We start from the raw sequence: 23,709 nt of genomic DNA on the forward strand, positions 1-23,709 counted from the left end.
TCAGCACTCGCCTTCCTGGACAGGGATAGCAACACAGTATTTTCTTTTAAGGCCCCCTTGTTTCCGTATTCTAGCTGACTCTGTGTCTCTTTGTGGAAGGGTTACGACTCCGGAAAGGCCTTCGTGGCTAAGTCCCCACTCCAGGGGCTGCGACTTGAAGAGGGGCCAGCCCATCCTCATCTCTCCCGAGGTTATTATCAGAACGCACTTCCACGTGGCTCTGAGTCCTCATATCTTGCTGTTTTCGATCTTTTCTCGCCGAGAGAAGCCTTTTAGGTCCGACGATCTCTCTCAGACTCTCGGGAGATCCTGGTAGGCCTCTGTCACAAAAAACCAAGGGTCCGAGCCTCTCCGCCTCGCTTTGCGAGCAAGAAGTGCGTCCCTTCTCGCTTGCCTTATGCCTGGCAAGGCGGGGACCGCACTACCATGCCGCCAGCCGGAGGGGGGGACGCTCACGTGCGACCCTCTGCTTTCCAGCCGGTAGCCGTGCCTCCCAGAAAACCACCGATCAGACCACCAGGGTCAGTTTTATATTGTCCTGAGAGCTCGCACAGGAGGCACACAAGACCATCCACTCGAGCTCCGCTGCAGACGCACCCCTTCCCTCCCCTTCGGTTCGTCCGGACCTCCGGCGGCTGCAAGCGCGCCAGCCGCGGCTGAGCGGCCTCGGCCTTTGACAGCTCGGCGCGAGCACCTCCAGGCCTCTAGTCCCGGCTCAGGGGGCGGAGCGAGGCGGGGCGGGGCGAGCGCGCGCGGGGCGGGGCGAGCGCGAGCGGCGGCGCGAGGAGGGAGCGCGCGAGCCGAGCCGAGCGGAGCTGGGAGGTGCTGGGGAGAGGCAGGCAGAGCCTGGCCGGCCGCCTGCGGCTCCGCGCCGTTCTTGCTGCGTCCCCGGCTCCAGGTACCCCCGCCTCTGCCCAGGCTCCCGCAAAAGTTTTATTCTCTGAGGCACCCCCCCGGCCTGTCTGAAGGACTCGGAGCGATTGGCCCGCTGTGCGCTCCCCTGCGGCGACGACCAAGGGGACGTGCATCCCTCGCCCGCGGGGCTCTTGTGCCTCGCGCTTCCTCACCTGCAGATCGCTCCCGGGAGCGTCGAGGGGCCCCAGCCGAGGGGCCGCGCGGGCGCCGGCGCCCAGAAACTCTCCAGCCCACCGCCGCAGACCCGCCCGGTTCAACTTAAACTTGATTCCTCTCTTCCAGCCCCGGCACCCGCGACTGCTCTGCCACCGCCGGCGTCTCGGCCGCAGCAGCCGCCGCCTCACAAAGGGGCGTAGGGAGGGGTAGCAGGCGGCGGGCACCGGCGCCGGTACGCAGGGCGCTAGCCTCCGGGCCGCCGAGGCCGGGAGACAAAAGGGAAACTGCTTCTGTTCGCCGGACCGGCTCGGAGCTGCCCGATCGTTCGCCTCCCGCCCGGCTCCGTGAGCCTCCTCCCCCCCGCCTACCCTCGGCTACTGCTCCGCCTCCCTCCCCGCGGGCTGTCCCCGCAGTGCTCCGGGACCCAGCCAGCCTTCGGGGCGCGCGTCGCTGCTGGTGGTTGGGGCTCTAGCGATAATAAATGATAGAGGATACAATGACTTTGCTGTCTCTCCTGGGTCGCATCATGCGCTACTTCTTGCTGAGACCCGAGACGCTCTTCCTGCTGTGCATCAGCCTGGCGCTGTGGAGTTACTTCTTCCACACGGACGAGGTGAAGACCATCGTCAAGTCCAGCCGGGACGCCGTGAAGATGGTGAAGGGCAAGGTGGCCGAGATCATGCAGAACGATCGACTGGGGGGGCTCGACGTGCTGGAGGCTGAGTTCTCCAAGACCTGGGAGTTCAAGAGCCACAATGTGGCGGTGTATTCCATCCAGGGTCGGAGAGACCACATGGAGGACCGTTTCGAAGTTCTTACGGACCTAGCCAACAAGACGCACCCCTCTATCTTCGGGATCTTCGACGGGCACGGGGGCGAGGTAGGAATTCTCTGAGACTTTGAGAGTGTGTGTGTGTATTACAGGACGTTGTGTGCGCAGCCGGTAGGACTGGGTGCGAGGGGCGTGGTGATGACCTACCTGGGGGTGGGTTGGACAGAGCCACTAGTTCCAAATGTGACCAAGTTGTCAAAAACACTTCCGGATCCAGACCTCTTGTACAGAGGGTCCTATGCGGGGGAGGGAGGATCATGCATAACTCATAATTTATGAAGTTTTTCAAGGCCAGAACGCAGCAAATGACTGTGCTAGTTTTCCTGGGGGAGTTAATGGTTTCTACTGTCAACTTTGGTCCAGGGCCTCAGCGCCCCTGTTATGGGTTGGAACCCCGAACTAGGCACAAAGGAGGAATAAGGTATCTTTGTTTCTCGTTAGGGAAAAGATAACATCTGCAGAGCCGAGTCAGTGAGGGCTTAGTGAGGATGGAGGAAGCGGTGATTCCTTTCCATCTCCATCTCCCAGAGGAGGAACCCGAGGGGGCAGCGCTGGGCTCCTTCCCAATTCCATTAACTTTGCAAGTGCAATCCGGCCACTTGACAGCAGCGCTTAGGTGGCCGGCCGCTTTTAGCTGGATCGAGGCGCGGGACCGAGGTCCCTCTGGCCTTAGAAGAGGTGGCAAAGCCCGCAGAGGTAGCGGTGCCCAGATTTCATCCCTGCGAAGTCCCCCGAGCCGGCGTGGGACGGAGACGTCTCCCTGCTTCTGAATTCTTCTATTCGGGGGTTCATGCAGGGGCAAGAGTTGAGGTTAGAGGGAGGTTCAGGTCCCTCTCCAGCATTTCTGCGGCATCCTGATTGCTTGCCGGGGCTCAGATTTCCTGGAGGTCGGAGCGAGAACTGGCGTTGGTCCTTGGGCATCGGCCCAGGCGAAGTGAGTGGTGAACGTGGTTCAGTCACCCCATCTCTAAATCTGGCAGTTTGGAATGGAGTTTCCTTGTTGCATACTTTCTTTTTTAAGCGTACTTTCTTACTCATATCCCCTCGCCTCCCCCCACCTTTGCCACCCCTTCTTCATCACTCCCCTCCGCTCTTTCTCTTCTTGGAGCTATGGAGCTATGGTCACTGGGTGGGCTGTAGCGGGAATTCTCTTTCAAGCTTGTTCTTTGTTTTTGGTGAACACTGAGAGAGCTCTCAGCTGGTTGTCTCTTTTGGTACCAAGTCACTTCAGCCACCACTCCGCTTATCTTTACGACATACTGCATCTACCTGCCTGGTAGAACCAACTTTGCCAGCAATGACAACTTACTAATAGTTGGAAAGTTTATTTGGTAGAGCTGAAATAAATTTTTGCGATTTTTCATCTACCCTAGCCCTTTCTGTGTTCTGTGTTTCAAAATGAAGCTTTCTCATGGATTGTAATTTTGTAGCCTCTTATATAGTTTGGGGTTCTTTTCCTTTGAGTAGGTGAAAGGTGTGAAGTTATAACGGAGGGAAGGGCCAAGATGTGAAGTTAATTGAGGGAAGGGCCACTGTGTACTTGGGTAAAAACATATCTGAAGGAGGAGGTTGCCAATATAATGACTGATTTGTTTCCTGGTTTGAGTCAGAATGTCTATATTTTCATTTTATGACTTTTTAAAAAAAATTTTTATTTTATATTTATTTCTTTTAATTGAAGGATAATTGCTTTACAGAATTGTGTTGGTTTCTGCCAAACATCAACATGAATCAGCCATAGGTATACATATGTCCCCTCCCTCTTGAGACTCCCTCCCACCTACCTCTCCATCCCACCCCTCTAGGTAGTTGCAGAGCCCTGGTTGGAGTTCCCTGAGTCATATAGCAAATTCCCATTGGCTATCTATTTTACATATGGTAATGTAGGTTTCCACCATGCCTCAATTCTTATAAATCATTTAATAAAGATTATGTTTATTACATACTTTTACATTAAAATTGTTGGCAGGTCTGATTCTTGTCTTAGAAAGTACAGTTGTATTAATTTAAAGGTCTGGATGTAGTATTAATGTTGTGAAACTCTGGGTTGTGCTTCTCTGGGTGTGCTGTATTGTTATGTTTTGAACATGTAAGTGAGTGGGGTGTTTTAAACTTTTCTTCCAAGTTGATATTCTAAAACTTAAATGTTGAAGACTCCAACAGATTTCAGGTTGAAAAATTCAGTATTATCTTCTGGTAGATGTACCATTCAGAAAAGATCCATAATAAATGCTTTTATTTAACTGGAAATATTTTACCTGTATAAGGCTTTTCATTAAATTTTTAAATAATAAAGGAGATCATCGTTAGCCAGACTATGAAATGCGTTTCATTGTGCCTTCCATTAAAAAGTTTGCTGTCTGCAAAATAATAAGTATTATCAGTACTCTGGAAAATAGAATAATTGTTCTCTGTATGACATTGTACAGAGTGTAGCCCGTTTATTCGTTTTGGCTTTGTTTTAGGACAAAATATAGTTATAAAAAGGAGCTATTTAATTGCTCTTGGGAATGTGATGGCAGATAATATTAGGTAGCTTCTCTCTTGCTTTTTCTTTCATTCAAAGAAAATCCCCCCATCTAAATCTTGTCTTTTGTGTGGTTTAACTCCTTTAATATTCACCAGAGGAGGGTGCCACTGTTTGATTTTGGTATGGATGATAGTTATCACCTTTCAGAAAAGAGGAAGCTTTTTCTGAACTCGGTGTATATAACTATGTATTGTCTGTAGTATAGTATGGAAGATAAATGAGGAATTTAATTTATTTATAATAATTCAGACTAATAAGATAGGCTACTAAAAATCAGGACCCATCTTCAATCGTAGTGCTTTTAGATACAGAAAGAACCTCAGCCACCTTGTATATCTATTTCATTCTGTTTTTTAGATGGTATGTTTACTGATGGCAGGAGAAGTTGTGACTTTCCTAAGACTGCATGGTTATTCAAGGCCTTCAGTTTGATAGTCTTTATGTTAAACCAGTGGACAAATTTATTTGCATATTTACCTAGGTAAATAGATATCACAATAGGGATACACTGATGAATGAGATACAATTCCCTTCCTCAAAGAGTTTCAATTTGGTGAGAGAGATAGACCTGTATACCAGGAATTATAGTTATGGTGTACTTGCAGTTATAGTTAGGGTCTTATTGGAACATTGTCATTTTAATCAAATAAGGAGGTCAGAGACCCTGGGAAGGACACCTTGAAGCTTCATTTACTGCAAGGTTAAATGTATAGGTTTTCAATCCGTGCTCTGCTTTAAACTGTCTGTGACTTAGGGCAAGTTTGCTTAAGCAACTTTATCTGGGAGTTTTCAGTCTGAAAAATATGGATAATAATGCATGTGAGGTTCACCTTCATCAGTTGTCTAATAGCCTGTCTAGAAAAATACTTGATGATAGAAGGATGTGAAAGAGGAAAGCTTGGAGACCAAGAAGTCCACAGTATTAGGGCAACAGTATTCAACAGAAGAAAAGAGACTCTACCCATGAAAGCCACAAATTTGATCATTAGAAAGTTGTATATTGGATATAGATACTTCATTAGGTATCCACCAAACTCTCTAGCACTGCTTGTTCTAACTTTTGGTGAACCAATTATTTATTTAGAATTTCAGGTATCCTAGCATTGGGGAAGTAGCATCCTGGCTTCAGGTGAAAAATTTCTGATAAGTAAAAAGGAATATTCTTTATGGTTAATTGGCAAATTGGTATTCTGATTTGTACTTTAGCCTCTTATGAGTTAAGTTAACATGAGTTAGTTCTCTTGAGTCTAGTCACTGTTTATTTTTGACAAAGCTATGTCTCTGGACTTGTTATGCTGAGGACCAGACTCAGGATGGCTGTGGCTTCTAGACGGATGCTGTCTTAGTGAGCCTTTTTTTTTTTTTTTTTTTAGAGTTTCTATGGGCCGGCTTCCTCACTTGATGCCCTTGGGCCCTTGAGATATTCTGACCACCATACTGTGCGTAGATGGTTGACTCTGTGTGTGTGTCTAAAGTCAAGGCAGCTTCTGTTTTGCTGTATAATGCAAGTTAAAGCAACAAAAAGGAAAAAAAGTGTAGATTGTATCAACTAATGTGGAAAGGTTATTATAAGATTATAAAATACTGTTTATCTAGGAAAATTGTTTTTGGCACTTATCTGTAATTTTTATTCACAGGCAAAAGGTGTTTTTTGTTTTTAAACTTTTTATATTAACTAGAAAAATACCACTGATCCTTTGAGGCACCTTTGTCAATGTTCATGGCTGAAACTGTGTAGAAGAATAATTGTTATGTACTCTGTATGCTTATGGGCATTACTGTATTCAAAGTCATGTGTCATTGTATCATACAATTAACACACAATTTGGCTAGTGGTTTAAGCTTAGAGTTCCACACATGACTTTAGAGAGAAGCTATACTTCAGATGCTTGTCAGAAGCTATAGTCTTCAGGCTTAGCACTTCTTAGAAGCTCAGAAGAAAAACTGCTTATGAACGGTTGCCTGAAGGATATATACAGTCTGGTTCTTTAGATCAGTGGTTCTTATCTTTTCTTAAGTCATGCTTCCCTTTGAAGATGTTATGAAACCATAGACATATCCCCCAGAAAGATGGACATGAGCATCAAGTTTTGTTTATAATTTCAAAGAGAATTGGATGCCTGAAACCTCTGGATTTTAGGTTAGTCTAGATAGAATAAAATGTTTCTGATAGATCTAGACCTGCAGGGAGCAGTGTACCTCGGTTGCCCTGATCACCTTCTTCTCTGTCATTTTGTATTTACTGATGTGTGTGCTGGCATTTGCCTGTGAAGATTAGTATGAAGGATGGTCTTCCAAAATGCTCTGACAGATCAACTGCAGGATGTCATTGAGGACTTTGTTACATTAGATAGTATTCTCTTGATAAGGACCAAGGGAGGGAGAGTTCGCTGAGAGCCTTTTGTTTTTATCATAAGGATGCTGAATCATGATTGGCTTATCCTGTGTTTGTTGGCTGCCAGAAGTGTTAGAGCCAAACCTCTGACCTACCTCTAGCAAGAGTGGAGAATTTTATTAATTTGGTACATCAACTGAGGCTCACTCCCAGGAAAGTTTATAGTTCCTATGTTTACCTTTCTTTTGCCCCATTTTTCTCTTTCTCCTTTTAGATATGCCAGTTTATCTTGTGGTATATGTGTTTATGTGTTTCAGTAGATATTTCTGAAATAAGACGTACTAGTTCCAAATAAATTATAAGTGGCGCAATGAATGATCTGCTTTTCAGACATTATTGCTGCTCTTAGTAAATGTTGGGCTCCCACATTATTGACATACTAGAAGCCTGTAGATTTAGTGTGGACAAATGCCTTATGGTTTAAGAGAAAATTCAGATTGTTTTGGCTTTCAATGGCACATTAACCTTTCTGCCCCCAAAGAGGGAGGCACTTTCCCTTTAATAATCCACGCCTGTCCTGGGCTCAGTGGCTGTTTGTAGGTGAATGTAGGATCCTGACGGCTGACTTTGTTGCATCTTCTGAAAAGATTGTTTAGAAATTCAGTTTAATTAAACATGCATTTTCTGTATAGTCTGCAGCTTGCGGCAAACAAGAGTTGTGTTCTCTGTAATACCCATAGATGAATCAGTACATTCTCTGCCCTCAGGGAGCATTCCATCTGCTTGAAGGGATGAGTTTTTTTTTAAAGAAATAGCAGAACTACAAGATGAAGTTGGGCTACCTGCAAGAGAGTGTTGGCCTGACTAAGGGAGATTGGGGAGTCCTGGAAAATTTTGTAAAGGAACTGACATTTGACTGTATCCTCCCATTTTAGTAAACAGATTGGGTGGAGGGTGGTGAAAAGATAGCATTACAGGTGAAAGAAAAAGTGTGAAAGTGGTATAGATGTAAAATGCAGGCACAGTAGAAGAAAGGCAGGTGGCTCTGTTTGTTTAGAGCAGGCTTTCCCCATCTGCTGTGATCCAGAAGCCCACACATTTTCTTCTTTATTTAAATACCTTCTATTTTATGATATACTTTATATTGCTTTTTAGATCATCTGTTTTTTAAAGTCAAGTATATTTGTTTAAAAAAGAAACTTCATATCAGCACTGTGAGTGGAAAATCCAGAAAATGAAATTCTTGGCCTCCAACCTGCTAATAAGCTGTCTCCATCTTGATGGAGTAGAGTGAGTCTAAAAAAAGTTCTTCTCTTAGTATCTGGTTACCTCTGGAGTCCTTCTGTCCCCCTCCCCTTGCTTTTTATGAGTAGAAAGGTGGCTTTTAAAGTTTAGTTGTTGGCCACAGTTTGAAGTGAGGCAGGCTTCTTGTTCCCTTTTCAGGTGGAAGGTGCCTCTGGTGAGGCCACTCTGTGAGGAGCCTTGATTTGGAACAGCTTTCTGACTCATGCGACAGATAAGATTTCATGTATAACATCCCTCCATGGGGAACCCAGAATTATAGGCAGTTTACAGCATTCTAGCGGAAATTCCATCCCTGTTTCTATTGCAGTTAAATGAGGAAATATTATAGGAATAAGCCTGAATCCTTTCTAGCTTAGTTTAAAAAGGAAATAATTCATCAGTTTTGGAACTTGAGCCATTATTGGTCACAAATTGTGATTCCTTACAATGACAAGATGCACAACGACAGCCGTGCTGGGCTCGCGGTTGAGGAGGCTTAGCCTGGACTTCGCGGTTTGCGCAGGTGAGGAGCTGGAGATGCCGCTGGGACTGTTGTCAGCCCTGACGCCGCCAGCCACGCCGAGGAGCCTGGCTCATGTGCTGTGGATAATGCAGAACCATAGATATTTTTGAGCAAAGGCATGGCTTTTAAATCCCTGCTCTCCTAATCCCTCTAATCTATATAGAGGATTGAGTGGAGAAGGAAATGGCAACCCACTCCAGTATTCTTGCCTGGAGAATCCCCATGGATAGAGAAGCCTGGCGAGTTATAGTACATGGGATTGCCAAGAGTCAGACATGACTTAGCAACTAAACCCCCACGAATAAATAAGATGGAAAGGATGTGTGTGTGTGGCGGGTGGTGTCAGTTGAGGAGGGCTGGGCCAGAGCAGAGAAGAGGAAACCCTGGGGTGTGGCTCATTGCTGAAGAGGGGGAAAGATGAATTGGAGACCCTCTGAAGTAGCGGGGCTGCTGCCAGGGCTCCCAGTGTCCCACCATCGACATGAGAGATGGCACAGATAGATGAGCACATTTGGGCAATAGTGAGAATAGTGTGAATTCGCCTATAAATTTTTTTCTGTTATCTTTAGACATTTTCTGAGATTCATAAAATGTTTGTTGACTGTTTAGCGCCCCAATTTGTAAAACGTTATCTCAGTCATACCTTATCTAAATGGACACATTTTAAAACAGTGAAAATAGGCATTGTATATAATATTTGATTTATTCAAATAGAAAGGCACTTATTACTGTTTTACTTTGTTACTAGGAATAATTTAGGTTTTGTTATGAAGTATAGCTTTTCTAAGACTAAAAAACAACAGGGTATCTTTATATATCTTAAATGATTTCATTTCACCAACACTTATTTTAAATTTAAAAATATGTATATCATTCAGTCTCAGATGAAAATGTTTCCCAGGCTCTGTCCAGTTTAAATGTAAGCACATAATTCAATAGGGACTCAGATTTTTAAAAAGTAATATTTTAATATGGATGTTAGTATTTGAAGCATTTGTTTTATTCGTAATTTCTATTTTTGATTTTGAACTACTTCAGTAATGTATTTTTGTGGTTTAATTTTTATTACCATTTTAATAATTCTATTTAATAGATATTAAAGTAAATGTAGCAAATTAAACATATTTAAAAATAATTTTAAAATTATAAAAGTAGTATGACTACATTATCATATAGAAGAAAAAATCACTCCAAATTTCATTATTCTGTCACATCCATTATTATGATTTTGGTGTATTACTTGTTCATCTTTTTTTATATATTTTTAAAATATTATTTTACATTGTTATAATGATATACATATAGTTTTAAATCTTGGCTTTTTTCCACTTTGTATAGACTCAGTTATTTTGCTCAATAATTCTTTGTTATATTTCTAATGTATTTTTTAGTGATGGAGTAATATTTTACTGAATATTTGACGATTTACTTAATTGCTTCCTTATTGGTATACGTTTAGATTCCTCTGACTTTTCACCATTGTAAACAGTAAATATGGTTGTAATAAGTATGCTTTTACTGTAGTTTGGGTTATTTCTCCAGGGTGGATTTCCAGAAGTGGGATTTCTGGATCCGAGAAGAAGTGAAGAAACCAGTATTCATGGTAATAATAATGGTTGACAGTTATTGAATGTATATAATATGCCAGTCCTTTATGTACCAGTCCTTTATGTACTGGTACTTTATTTAAAGTACTTTATGAAAGTGAAAGTGTTAGTCGCTCAGTCCTGACTCTCTGCAACCTCATCGACTGTAGTCCTCCAGGTTGCTCTGTCTGTGGGATTTTTGAGGCAAGAATACTGGAGTGGGTAGCTATTCCCTTCTCCAGGGGATCTTCCTGACCCAGGGATTGAACCCCAGTCTCCTGCATTGCAGGCAGATTCTTTACCAGCTGAGCCACTAGGGAAGTCTAAGTACTTTATATATATTATCAAATTTTAGTGATCATGACACTTTTGATGTAGGTACTGCATTATCTACGTACATAAGTAGAAATTAAGGCTCTGAGAGGTTAAGTAATTTGCCCAAGGACTGTCCACGGCTCCTAAGTGGTGAAACTAGGATTTGAAACTGGGATTCAAACTTAGAGCTATTTACCTCCAAAGCCTGTGCTGTCAGTTTCCAGTTGAAGCTCTCCATATCTTAAATTTGGGCAATAAAGTGCAGATAGCGTTGTTAGGTGGACACTGCCGGGTTTTCTCATGTTGGCAAGAGATAGAGTTTCTTCTTTGATGATTGTGTCCCTATGTCCCGTGACATGTTGCTTTTGGAAACTCTATGCTGGTACCTTGGTAGGTAGATTTTTTATAATTACTTGGGAAAGTCCTGAAGTTAAAGAAATTAGGGGTCAGAAGTCAGAGCAGGTGGTGACTCACGCTTAGCCTTTCTCAGCTACTCCCCTTCTTTGCTGGCAGAATCTCTATCCCACTGCAGAGAATCCCTAACATTTTTGCCTCTTAGCTCATGAAAGGCTCCTGTAGCCATTCTCAATAAACAATAATGATTTATATTTTATTTTATTCTAAAGTACCAAAGGTTTGACTTTAGAATAAGTATGTAGGTTTATGTGTGTATATATTTGCATAATTTCTCTTTTATACTCTTTTATACTGAAGCACAGTTTTTTTTTTTTTTTGGAGGACCAATAACTTCCTAATATGTAAATAATTGTTAATTTTAAAGAGCAAGGTAGCATTTTTTCATTTGTTTTTAATACTGAGTTGGTATGTTTAGTTTGAGTAGGTGCTAAGTCTTGCGTTTCCATCCCAGAAGACTCCCTAGAACTTTGTTTTCTTAGTTGGCCTTATGTCAAGCCCAGTCTTTGTGATAGTTATAATCTGTTTTTAATATAAATCTTCAAAGGCAAAGTTTAAGTAAACGAAGGAAGACATTATTTTAAAGATAAGAGTAGCTCTGTAGTCCCCTTATAGCTTTTGTAGTTACAGGCCCTCCCTTGAAAAGTACAAAGCATTTAAAGTAAATATTCATATATAGAGAAACCATGCATTCTGATATGTTGATATTTTCAATAAAGCTGAAGTCTGTACTATGAAATACTATGCTTAAAAAGTAAAGATATGATACTTTACATCTGAAAAATAAATCTATAAAAGTCTCACTTGCTTGGTCTCTCTGGGGAATTTTTTTTCCCCTTTCTCTGTTTAGTGAGAATGGGACCCAGTTTAATGGAACTTCAGCAGCCTCCAACTTTTTAAGAATGAGGGAGGGCTTTGGTAGTTGAGTCTGTTAAGGAAAGAATGAGACTTACTTTCCTCCATTCCTAGAAGACAAGGAAGTTCCTGTCAGCTACTGCAGATGGACCACCCAAAGGTAAGTTTGGTGCCATTGTGTATAATTGTGTAAGATGTAAACTGTGTAATGATGCCAGGTAGAGAGATACCCTTTTCTGTGTGTGCAGAAGAACTGTCTGTTTCCCAAGCTAGGCATCTGTGGGCCTGTAGTCACCTGGAAAGGGTACCTTTTTCTAATTTCTATAAAAGTCACCGTAACAATAGGCTAGACTTCTGAGACTCACATTCTTTACCATACCATCCATCCTTGTTTTGCTCCTGTGTGAGCAGGTGACAGATAATCTGTATGTCTTAGTTTGCTAAGCCAAAGACCAGTTATTCACCGCACATTATGCCAGCAAATTTTATGACTTCCCTGGAGAAGTAAACACTTATTTGTGTTTGCTTTTCAAAGTTATTGGTCATTATAAACCTGAATGGGGATTTAATGCCCTGTAGCTATAAATCTTAAATATTTCAAATGGTGTTTTTTATAGGACAGTCTATATTTAGCATTAGCGGTAAAGTTTACATCTAAAAGTGTTAAGAAATTTTTATTCTCTTCATTATAGGATTGCCAGAGAGTAGAAACTGTTTTATTCTGATACATATATACTGTTTCTTTTTAATCTACTGAGTGGTTTTGTTTCCCTTTTTAATTAAATAGATTAACTCTTAGTTAAATTAGTCACTGACATTTTCTATCCAGTAAGGCTTTTAACTGACACTGTCAGGATTTTATAGAAATTGAGACATAGTAGGATTTCAATCATACTGTTTGCCTTTTTGATCCTTAATATGATGAGTTGAATTTGCTGTAAGAACTGATTTGCATATGTGTATGATAAATATAACTGTCCTAGAATTTGGGATTAGGAAGTTTTTAGTTCTCTTTTTATTTTAACTCTCAGATGTTTTTCTAAATTTCTGTTTAGAAAGAAGATAAATTTTCTCTTTAGATAGGCTTGGCAGAGATAGTGAATTGTCATATAATCCAAATATAGTGCCTAAAACTTCACAGCTACATGGATAATCTATTTTTAAAGACTTTCATCAAGGAGATTTCACATTGTCCCTGGAGAATTTTTGTCTCTATAATCCTCTCTCAGGAAAATCATCTTTATATGTGAACTACATTCTGTTGGTTTAAATGTATTTCTTTTAGTCTGCCCTCAACGGAGATAATGTAGGATTAGGTTGTTATGGTTCATAAATCAGTAAGATTATGGTAATCAGAAATCTCCTCCCCCCGTATTAAACAGGTACATCAAATTTATGGAAGAAGTATTCATCTTGGATAAAGGAGATACAAGATCATTTCAACCAAAGACAGAATGATGTTTCCAGATAATCAATAATACCTCCTCTTTGTTAAAGAGCCAGTTGGGCAATAAAGGAAACGTCCTCTTCCAGTTTTACAGATTGGCTGGTTTTGTCTTTCATGTTCATTGTCAGAGACTTAGGCTGTAGCAGAAGTAAATTCAAGACACACCTAGCTAGTGCATTATTTGGAAGTTTTTGGTTGTAGGTGACATAGAACTCAAGTGGAAGCAGCTTAAACTCTAGGTTTATTTATTATCTCATGTAACAAATGTCCTGGAAGGAGGTGTTTCCAAGATTGGTTGATTCAGCAGCTCGGTGACTTCAAGTCTTTGTATAACTACATCCAGAGAGGTGAAAAAGAAACTGTACCTGTCCTGCATTCTTAAAGCCTGAGGAAAACCTATCTAGAAACTACCACTCAAAAAAAAAAAAAAAAAAATAGAAACTACCACTCACATCTCCTTGGCCAGAATTGTTTCCATGGCTCAACTGGGAATGGGCCCTGGGAAAACTATCACCATGGTAATGAGCTCTGACCCATCATATTTCACCTCGGTTCTGGAGAAGAGCCCAGCCTCCTTTGGAGATCATGGACAGCCTAGGAAGGTGGACAAGGCCTGAGTTTTACTAGCTAGAAGAAAGGGAAGTGGGAAGGGTTGTTGGTTGGGCCACACAGGAGGGTTCAGAGAAGGTGGCCTGGAACATTTCTTATCTACACATTAGCAACTTCATTGAAGAATGTTGCTATTAAGTGTGTAACACTGACATGAGGGAAAAAGTTAGAAGACTTTAGAAAAGGGTAAACCATCTTATTTTCAAATTGGCTTTAGGATAGAATTTGCCTGGAAGGAAACCATGGTTCCAGAGGAGTGGGCAAGTGCTGGAGCTGTCTTACCCTGGTACCTCTGCCGGTTTTGGTGAAGGTTACTCTTTTTTTCCCCCTCTGAGATTTCAAGAAGATTCTTGCTCTAATTTCTACTACATGTCTTGTAAGAAAACTGTAGCTGATTGTGGAAGAGTCTTGTATAGAGGGAGTTGGGTCCTAAGTTGGTTTAAAAATATAAGATCATGTATAGCCAAAATCTCCTTGGAATGATCCCTCAAGTTGACTATAGAGAATGGTGTCTATGATGTTGTACTTCTTATTCTGTAGAGCAGTATCTAGGTATAAATATATAATATCCCCAAGTCATGTATGTGCTGTGCTGTGGTTAGTTGTGACACCATGGACCATTGCCCACCAGGGTCCTCTGTCCATGGGATTCTCCAGGCAAGAATACTGGAATGGGTTGCCATTCTTTTCTCCAGGGTAATTCCCAATGCAGGGATTGTACCCAGGTCTCCCGCATTGCAGGCTGATTCTTTACCCTCTGAGTCACCAGGGAAGCCCAAATCATGTATAGTATAAAGTATGGGATGGAGAAGGAAATGGAAACCCACTCTAGTATTCTTGCCTGGGAAATTCCATGGACAAAGGAGCCTGGTGGGCTGCAGTTTATGGAGTCGCAAAGAGTTGGACGTGACTGAAGCGACTAAGCATAAAGTAGAGGAGGTGCATATAAAATATAGTTTAAGGTGTTTTAAATGATATAAAAGAATATCTTGAATTTGTGTAGATTTGTAAATAGTATCATTTCACTGTACCTTCTGTAAGATAATAGGATAAGAAATTGAAGAGTGTTTTGTGATTTTTAAGTGACAACAGGAATTTATTTCCTTTAGAGAGTGTGTTATATATTTCTGTGTGATCACTTTGAGAAAATTTAGTTACTTAAATTTTGTATTTTAAAAATACAAAGCAGAATAAATATCTGGTGTTTTGGAGTCAGGCTGAATTTATCCTGATTATTTTGAAAGTCGGTTTTAGAAGGATAATTATAGTGCCATATTGAATACTTTATTTTTAATCTAAGTGCCAGCCGTATCTTTGACACCAGATGGAAGTATAGAGATGGGCACCCAGCGTGGTAATTTGTATTCATTAACACATAGAAATAGTTTATACTTGCTATTTCTTTCTTGCCTATGGCTTGAGACCTTGGGGGATTTTATTCTCCAGCGATTTCAGAAGAGACAAATCAGGAATTCTGACCTTGCCCAGTTTCCTGGTGCCTCTCCTAAGCATCTGATATGGTTGTTCTGTGCTGTGTTCAGCTGTATCTGACTCTTTGAGACCCCATGGACTGCAGTCTGCCAGGATTCTCTGTCCGTGGAATTTTTTCCAGGCAGGAATACTGGAGTGGGTTGTTATGTACTCCTCCAGGGAGGTCTTCCCTGACGCAGAGTTTGAGCTGGTGTCTCCTGTGGCTCCTGCATCGGCAGGCGGATTCTTTAGCACTGCGCTGCCTAGGAAACCCCAATCTGATGTGGTACTTCAAGTCTAAATTCGTTTGATAAGTGTCTGGTCCTGGGTTTGTCTAAGAATGAGACTTTTTGAGCAGCAAGGAATTCTTGGAAAGGAAGCTTGTATTTTAAATAGCCGTGAGATCCAAGTGGCTGCTGCTGAAGAAATCACACGGGTAAAGAGCTGGGATTCTGATGGGGGTCAGAGAAACTCTCCACCCTTTCCTGTTAGAATCAAAGACCCTGCTCTGGTTCACAGAGTCACACAGTGATGGAGAGTTTTTATTCCCAAAGACAATGTAATGCAAGTAGTTTAGACATGAAATAGCACAGGCAGGCATGTATTTTGGCAATATCGCCTAAATTTGATGGAAAGGGCTGTTAGTTTTTTTCTGTCTCTCAAAAGTAGGATAACAGTGGGAGTGCCCAACTGATATTTTCACTTTACCTGAGAGAAGTCTCAGCTCTAGCTTTCATGGTGACTGTCTGTTAATGGAGGTTAGGATATTGACTTTCTTCATTAAAGAAAATTTAACATTGATACAATATTATTATCTGATACACAGTGCATATTCCAATTTTGCCAATCATCCCAACTGTTCTCTTTAAAAACAGCTTTATGTATGACTGACATACAATAAACTGCATATGTTTAATATATACAGTTTGATTAATTTTATATATACTTGTGAAACCATTACTACCATCGAGATAATGAACGTATCCACCACCATGAGATGATGAACATATCCATCACCCTCAAAAGTTTCTTCCTGCCCCTTTGTAATACCTTTATTCTAATGTTCTTCTCCAATCCATCCCTTTATCACTGGATGTGCTTTCTGTCACTATAGAGTTAGTTGCACTTTGTTAATGTAATTTATATAAATGGAAATATACAGTATGTATATTTTTTCCTGGCTGCTTTCCCTCACCCCGCCCTAGCATAATTATTGAATTGAATTAGTATGGATATACTGACAATTGAATATCCATTCACATGTTCCTGGACAGTTGAACTGATGCCAGTTTTTGCCTGTCAATATTCATCTAAGTATGTGTACTGACATATGCCTTCATTGTATGTGGGTGTGCTCAGATGTTCAGTCATGTCTGACTGTTTGTGACCACAGGGACTGTATGTAGCCCACCAGCCTCCTGTGTCCATGGCGTTGCCCTAGGAACAGAATGACTGGATCATATGGTAGGTGTTTTATTATCTTTCTAAGAAACTGCTGGGTAAACTGCTATTCCAAAGTGGTTGTACTATCTTACATTTTCATCATTGGTGTGTGAGAGTTCTGGTTGCTGCATATCCTCCGCAGTCTTCTAAATTTTAGTTTTGGGTTGGCCAAAAAGTTCATTCAATTTTAAGTAAAAAATAAAAGACATAATTTTCCTGTTTACCAAGAACTTTATTGAACAATGTATTCACTAACTGAACAAACTTTTTGGCCAACCCAATATAATTCCTGGTAGTCATGAATTGGTTGCTCAGTATGGTTTTAGTTTGCATTTTTCTAATGACTGATGATATTGAGCATCTTTTTAATGTACTTTGGGGAAGATGGTCTTCTTTTGAAAACAGAAAAAGGTGGTTATTAAATTTTGGTTTTCTTGTAAAATCTGACTTTTAATCCTTTTCTCTTTGGTGTGAGTGAAAGAAGAGAGTAAGAAGTGAAAGGAGTAGGAGTGATTATACATGACTCTCTCTTACTGAGAGAGGCTAGGAGTACAGCCAAAAATAAGAGGTGTTGAGAGGCTGTGCCGGATAACCAGGAAATTAGATGAAACAAGGAGAGCAGAAAAGAAAGACGAGGCCAGTGACCACTGAGGACAGTTTGTATTATCAGATTCTTTCGTGTTCTTAAAACCGCATGTTCTTGTATTCCAAATGAAAAATCTGAAAGAGACTTCTCCTAAATGCCTTTGAAAACAGAGGCTGTACATACTGCTTCTGCTTTCTTTCTACTTATCATGTTATCATCTGACACTTTTTCAAATCTGGTTTTTTGCTGGTCTCCAGAGGCCTCATAACTGCCACGTGTGATGACTTGCTTTCAGTCCTCATCTTAGATTTTTCTGCAGGATCTGGCTTTCCTGACCACCTCTGTCTTCTTCAGACTCATCTCCCTAGCCTTAGTGACACTTTTTTCTTTTTTTGCCTTCTCTTCTGTTAGGTTTTCATTTCCTTATGAACCTGGGTTTCGAGGACAGCTGTCCTCAGTGTACTGGTCCCATTCTGTTCCTTTGCACCAGAATCTTTGCAGCTTCCCTGGATTCAGCCATCCTCTTTGAGAAGAGGGCTTTCCTTCCCATCTAGAGTCCACATCTTTTCATGCTGACTTTTATGTCTTGGTGTCACCTCCATAGCTACCTGTCTGAAACCAAATTTGCCTGCTGTGTCTATAGATTAATTTTATCTTCAGACTTGTCTCTTTCTGTCGTGGTACTACCGTCTTGTTTTCAGTCTCCCACTCTTGAAACGACTACATTTGTTTCTTCTCTCTTCATTCAAGTCTGTGAGACTGTGTCATATGTCTCATTTCTGTCTCCATCTTTTTTTAATTTTTTTTTTACTGTCTCCATCTTTATAGTCCCACCGCCACCATCCTAATTCAGGCTTTCACTGCTTCCTGCTAGGACTGTGACCGTGGCTTCCTCATGGGTTACTTAGTCTCTGGTCTCTCTCCCTGCCAATCCACTCACTGGATTGACAATCCAATCACCTTTGATAGGTCAGTCTTTTAAGCTCCTGGCTGGTACATTGTTTTAAAAAGTCTTTGATTTCTGACCAGCCATGATATATTCCTCTGAATTTATTTGTGGGATACTCTTAACAGCATTCCTGATTACTTTACCTTATTCACCCTTATCATGGGTTGCTCTCCTACACAAAACTCTGCACTGCAGCAGAACTGGTCTTTTTATTATTCCCCAAATACCTGATGGGTACACATGCCACTGCTGCTACTTGTGAAAAGCTCTATTCCGTTCTCTGATTCCCATTCCTTTTCTCATAACTGTGTTTTATCCTTATTCCAAAAAAAAAAAAAAAAGTGAAAGTCACTCAGTCATGTCCAACTCTTTGCGACCCCATGGACTGTGTCTTGTATTATTACTCATTTTTAAGGTACCTTTTCTCTTCAGCCAGAGTTCAGCTTCCTTGAGTTTCATGTCTCTCTCAAATCCCTAAGGTGCGCCTGCACTGTTCCAGACGCTTGCATTCTGACAATAACAGCGCCTTACAATAATCCTGGAAATAATGATGCCTTGCAGATGAAAAGGAAACACCAAGTTTTGTGACTGCATTTGTTATCATCCTCCCAGTTGGAAACCACAGGGCCCTGCGTTCTGACCAAGTGCCTGCAACGTGCCAGGTGCTTTACTGAATCCTCGTGGTCTTTGCGGGCTGCTGTGGATATCTTCAGGCTTCCCAGGTGGTAGTTGTGATAAAGAACTTGCCTGCCGAGGGTTTGATCCTTGGGTCAGGAAGATCCCCTGGGGGAGGGGATGGCAACCCACTCCAATATTCTCGCCTGGAAAAATCCCATGGACAGAGGAGCCTGGCGGGCTACAGTCCTAAGGGTCACAGAGCTGGACATGACTGAAGTGACTTAGCATGCCCATGGTTGTCTTCATTTCACAGTTGGGGAAACTGCTGCTCAGACTACTGTGTGCCCAGAGCTACACCATTGCTAAGTGGAAGGGCTGGAATGAAAATATTTCTCTTGTCTGCCCCAATGCCAAATCCCCCTTCTCTGTACCATGCTGTCTGTGTAGGCAACGACAAGGTTTGGCAAGGCCTTCACCTGGGGGTTATTTCTGAGGTACTCTTAGCTCTCGGTTTCTACCACTTTAGATTATCTGTAATGGATATTTCAAGTACATGGAAATGGAATAAAGTTGAGGAAATAAAGTAATTTATTTACATCATTCACTTGTATTTACTTTTTGCTTTTTCTCATCAACTCTTGTGACTTGTGCAATATATGGTCCATCCAAAAGCTGTTTAAATAATGACCAAGAAAGATGCAGATTAAATACATAGAATTCTGAAGGTGAGCCTAATGGTTTTCATCAGTTTGACAGGTGTGACCCTATATCTGATTGTAAGGCAGGAATTTTGAAAATTGAAGCCGGCTCTTCAAAGGAAGCTGGCAACCAGCATTCTCTGCTTTAACTCAGTCTTCCCTTCCCAAGGTGGCTCAATTATGTTGCTGGGTTGTTATGGATTATAGGGCATTAGGCGTGCCTCCGTTTTCAAAGGTAAGTACAAAAGGACATTCTAGAGCTCAATTAAAAAAAAAGTTTAATCTATAGCTTCTCTCCCAAAAGCATCATGCAAAATAAAATTATAGTATTTAGTGAGTATCAAAGAGTGGAGAAGTATAAATGAACAACTTTGGCTGCCTAGGGGTAGAAACAGTGATTCATAGACTTGAGATTTGGAACTCAGACATTCTTGGTTTATACTCAAGAGGAGAGAGGCATCAGATAAGTTGCATGACAGAAGAGAAAATAGTTTACTGATAGTGTCAGAATACCTTTGGAAGAAGTGAACGTCATCAACTTTATCTTATTTTGCCTAATGTCATGAAAATATATGCTTCTTCTACACTATTGAGTTGAAAGAATGGCATTTTAGAAAACATCCAGCATGAGGAGGTGATAGATTTCTCATGTACAAAATTCTACATTTTCTACTTTGGGGAGAAGTAGACAACCTTTGAGGAGCTTTTTTTTGGGGGGGGGGGGAGCTTTTTGACTCATATTCAAAACCCAGGTAACTCAGTTCTTAACAGGTAACTCCATTAGCTACCTCTTCCTCAGCTCTTCCAACCATGGGAAACAGAAGTTGCTCTATGGTGCTTTTCACCCATGCAGTTGTCACTGATCACCACTCCAGAGAGAAACAGGTCACACAGAATGAAAACATGATATTTCCTCAAGCAATTGATTAAATTTCCCTTTTGTTTAGTCGTTCAGTCGTGTCCTACTTTTTGTGACCCCATGGACTGTAGCCTGCCAGGCTCCTCTGTCCATGGGAATTCTCCAGGCAAGAACACCGAAGTGGGTTGCCATGCCCTCCTCCAGGGTATCCTCCCAACTCAAGGACTGAATCCAGGTCTCCTGCATTGCAGGCAGATTCTTTACCATCTAAACTACTAAGGAAGCCCAATTTCCCTTTGGTCGTGTTCAGTTTGAGTATAAATTCATTTTTTAAAAAATATTCTTATTTTTTTTTAAATGAGTGTCCTATGAAGATCTTTTATTATTTATTTTTTTGCCATGTGGGATATTATATCTTAGCTCCCTGGCCAGGGATTGAACTGGCACCCCTTGCATTGGGAATGTGGAGTCTTAACCACTGGACAGTCATGGAAATACCCAAAACATTTCTAGTTTCTTGAAATTGGGTAGAAGTTATGGCTATGAATGTTTGAGTTAGCATTATGCCTGTTTTTAACTGTTTAGTTATTGTATGTCTCCTTTCAGACATACTGTACTACCTTGGCGCCTTATACATACCCCATAAATGTTTATCAGATTCATCTCATCAGGGAATCAGAGAAGATTATTACTATGAAAGTTCTTAGGTAGCTTTTTTACTTCTTCTAGAATGAGGATTTAATCTAAATTCTAAAATTTTTTTTCTTTAAAATAGTTAAAAATTGTGGCAAAATTATATAACATATAATTTCCCATCTTAACCATTTTTTAAGTGAACAGTTTAGTAGTGTTAAGTATATCCATGTTGTTATACAACAGATCTCCAGAACTTTTTCATCTTGGAAAACTGAAACTCGGTATCTATTGAACAGTAATTACAGTTTCTGTCTATCTCCATCCTATTCATACTGCCATTCAGCTTCCTGTTTCTATGAACGACTACTTTAGAGAACTCGTGTAAGTGAAATTATTCAGTATTTGTCTTTTTGTGACTGGCATATTTCCCTTAGCAAAATGTCATCAAGATTAATCTATGTTGTAGAATGTATCATCTTTTGTATTGTATGCACCATATTTTGTTCATCCATTCATCTGTCAAAGGATATTTGGGTTGTTTCTATCTCTTGGTTATTGTGATAATTCTTCTATGTACACGAGTATGTAAATATGTCTTTGAGATCCTGCTTTCAGTTTTTTTGGTTATATAATTAGAAATGAGAATGCTGGATTACATGCTTGTTGTTGTTCAGTTGCCAAGTCATGTCCGACTTTGCGATCCCATGGACTGCATCACACTAGGATCATATGGTAGTGCTATTTTAATTTTTTGAGGAACTGCCATACTATTTTCAATAGTGATTGTTTTGTTTTATACTCCTACTAACAGTGCACAAGGGTTCCAACTTCTCCACTTCCTGACTAACATTTCTGCTTTTTAAAGTAGTAGCCAATGTAATGGGTGTGAGGTGATAGCTTATATTTTGATTTGCATTCCTTTAAGGATTATTAAGGTTGGAGAAGGCTCTTGAGAGTCCCTTGGACTGCAAGGAGATCCAACCAGTCTATCCTAAAGGAGATCAGTCCTAGGTGTTCATTGGAAGGACTGATGCTGAAGCTGAAACTCCAATACTTCAGCCACCTGATGCGAAGAGTTGACTCATTGGAAAAGACCCTCATGCTGGGAGGGATTGGGGGCAGGAAGAGAAGGGGACGACAGAGGTTGAGATGGCTGGATGGCATCACCGACTCAATGGACATGAGTTTGAGTAAACTCTGGGAGTTGGTGATGGACAGGGAGGCCTGGTGTGCTGTGATTCACGGGGTCGCAAAGAGTTGGATATGACTGAGTGACTGAACTGAACTGAACTGAAGGATTATTGATCTTGAATATTTCATATACTTTTTGGCCATTCATATATCATCTTTGGAGAAATGCCTATTCAAGTCTTTCATCCATTTTTAAATCAGGTTATTTATTTTTGTTGTTATTGAGTTTTAATAGTTCTATATATTCTAAATATTAGCCCCTTACTAAATAAATGACCTGCAGATATTTTCTTCCATATTTCTAGTAATGTTTTTGTAACTTTTTATGTTGATATAATTGCAAACTTACAGAAAAATGGCAAGATTAGTACAGGGAACTCCTGCATACTCTTTATACAGAATCACTGGTTTTTTGAAGGACCACCTAGGTTTCTTGACATTTTAGTGAGTCTTCTAAACAGAATGAACTACTTGTGGCTATGGGAGATATAAAAATGTAAACATGGTCCCCATCTAAACATGGAAAACGAATAAGGATGTTTATAAAGCAGCAAGTACAGATGAGAATAATATAAGAACACAAGTGAGAAGGGGCCAAAAATAAGAATAACTTGAGTTATTACAACTGGAGACTTGTCCTGGTGGTTTTCAAACATGGGATGTTTTTGTCCCCTGGAGGACTTCTGGCAGTGTTTGGAGGCTCACTGGTTGACATCACTGCAGAATGCATGGCAGAAAGTTTACTGCTGGTGTCTAGTAGAGTCCAGGAGTCCTGCTAACATCTTGTAGTGTATAGGGCAGCCCCACACTATCAAGAATTATCCAGTCCAAAATGTTAATAGTGCCAAAGCAGAGAGCTCTTGCCCTATCCCCAGGAACCAGACTTTGCAGAAAACCTGTCTTGAACACTTTAAAGGCTTTGGGCCCAGAAATTCTGTCAAACACATCCAAAGCACTTGGATAGCACAATGAAGACTTGCTTGATTAAAGAATAGGTATGAAAAAAAATTTTTTTTCTCTTTTATGTGTAGCCCACAACCAGGGAACTTAGTTGGTCTTCTTACTATAAATTTTCTGCAGTGAACAGTCTAAAAATACTCTCCCTGGTGTTATTTTGCATTGCAGTCACTTATAGCTCACATGTTTCTGTTACCGTGTTCTCTTCTCTTTGCCATTTGCTGCTGTTGAAAAACTATGTAAACTCTGAAAAAAGCAAATGTTCCTGTACTTGATGCTTAGGTACTGCTCTTGATGCCTAGGGGAAGAAAGCAGTGGTGTTGGGGAAAGGTGCCTTAGATGGCTTTCTTTCCGTTCTCATTCTCTGCAGAGAAGCTGGCTGCCAGCTCTCTTTTATCTCTTGCTCTAGTAGGGGGAGGAGAGTGGAAATAGCATGGACGTCGGCATCCTGTGGACCTGGCTTTGATTCCAGGCCCATCCATTACTAGCTCTCTGACTTTG

General features: G+C 41.1%; 2 protein-coding genes and 1 long non-coding RNA gene across 3 annotated transcripts in view; all 3 read left to right on the top strand.

Moving 5' to 3' along the window:
• The first annotated feature begins 426 nt into the window (after nt 1-426).
• LOC122675895 (basic salivary proline-rich protein 2-like) lies at nt 427-1,543 on the top strand. Its single transcript, XM_043875073.1, has 4 exons — nt 427-521; nt 592-898; nt 969-1,153; nt 1,198-1,543. The coding sequence occupies exons 1-4, from the start codon at nt 427-429 to the stop codon at nt 1,541-1,543; spliced, it is 933 nt and encodes a 310-aa protein (XP_043731008.1).
• PPM1L (protein phosphatase, Mg2+/Mn2+ dependent 1L) overlaps nt 801-23,709 on the top strand; it is a 320,839-nt gene continuing 297,930 nt past the window's right edge. Inside the window, exon 1 of the mRNA XM_043873747.1 lies at nt 801-1,951. Within this exon, the coding sequence (XP_043729682.1) occupies nt 1,553-1,951 (399 nt within the window). The 5' untranslated portion in view covers nt 801-1,552. The remainder of the gene's footprint in view (nt 1,952-23,709) is intronic.
• Nucleotides 10,064-14,367, top strand: LOC122675280. Its single transcript, XR_006335223.1, has 3 exons — nt 10,064-10,178; nt 11,860-11,905; nt 13,128-14,367. It is a non-coding gene; the product is annotated as an uncharacterized LOC122675280 (long non-coding RNA).

This window comes from Cervus elaphus, chromosome 19, assembly GCF_910594005.1.
Source record: "Cervus elaphus chromosome 19, mCerEla1.1, whole genome shotgun sequence".
NCBI lineage: Eukaryota > Metazoa > Chordata > Mammalia > Artiodactyla > Cervidae > Cervus > Cervus elaphus.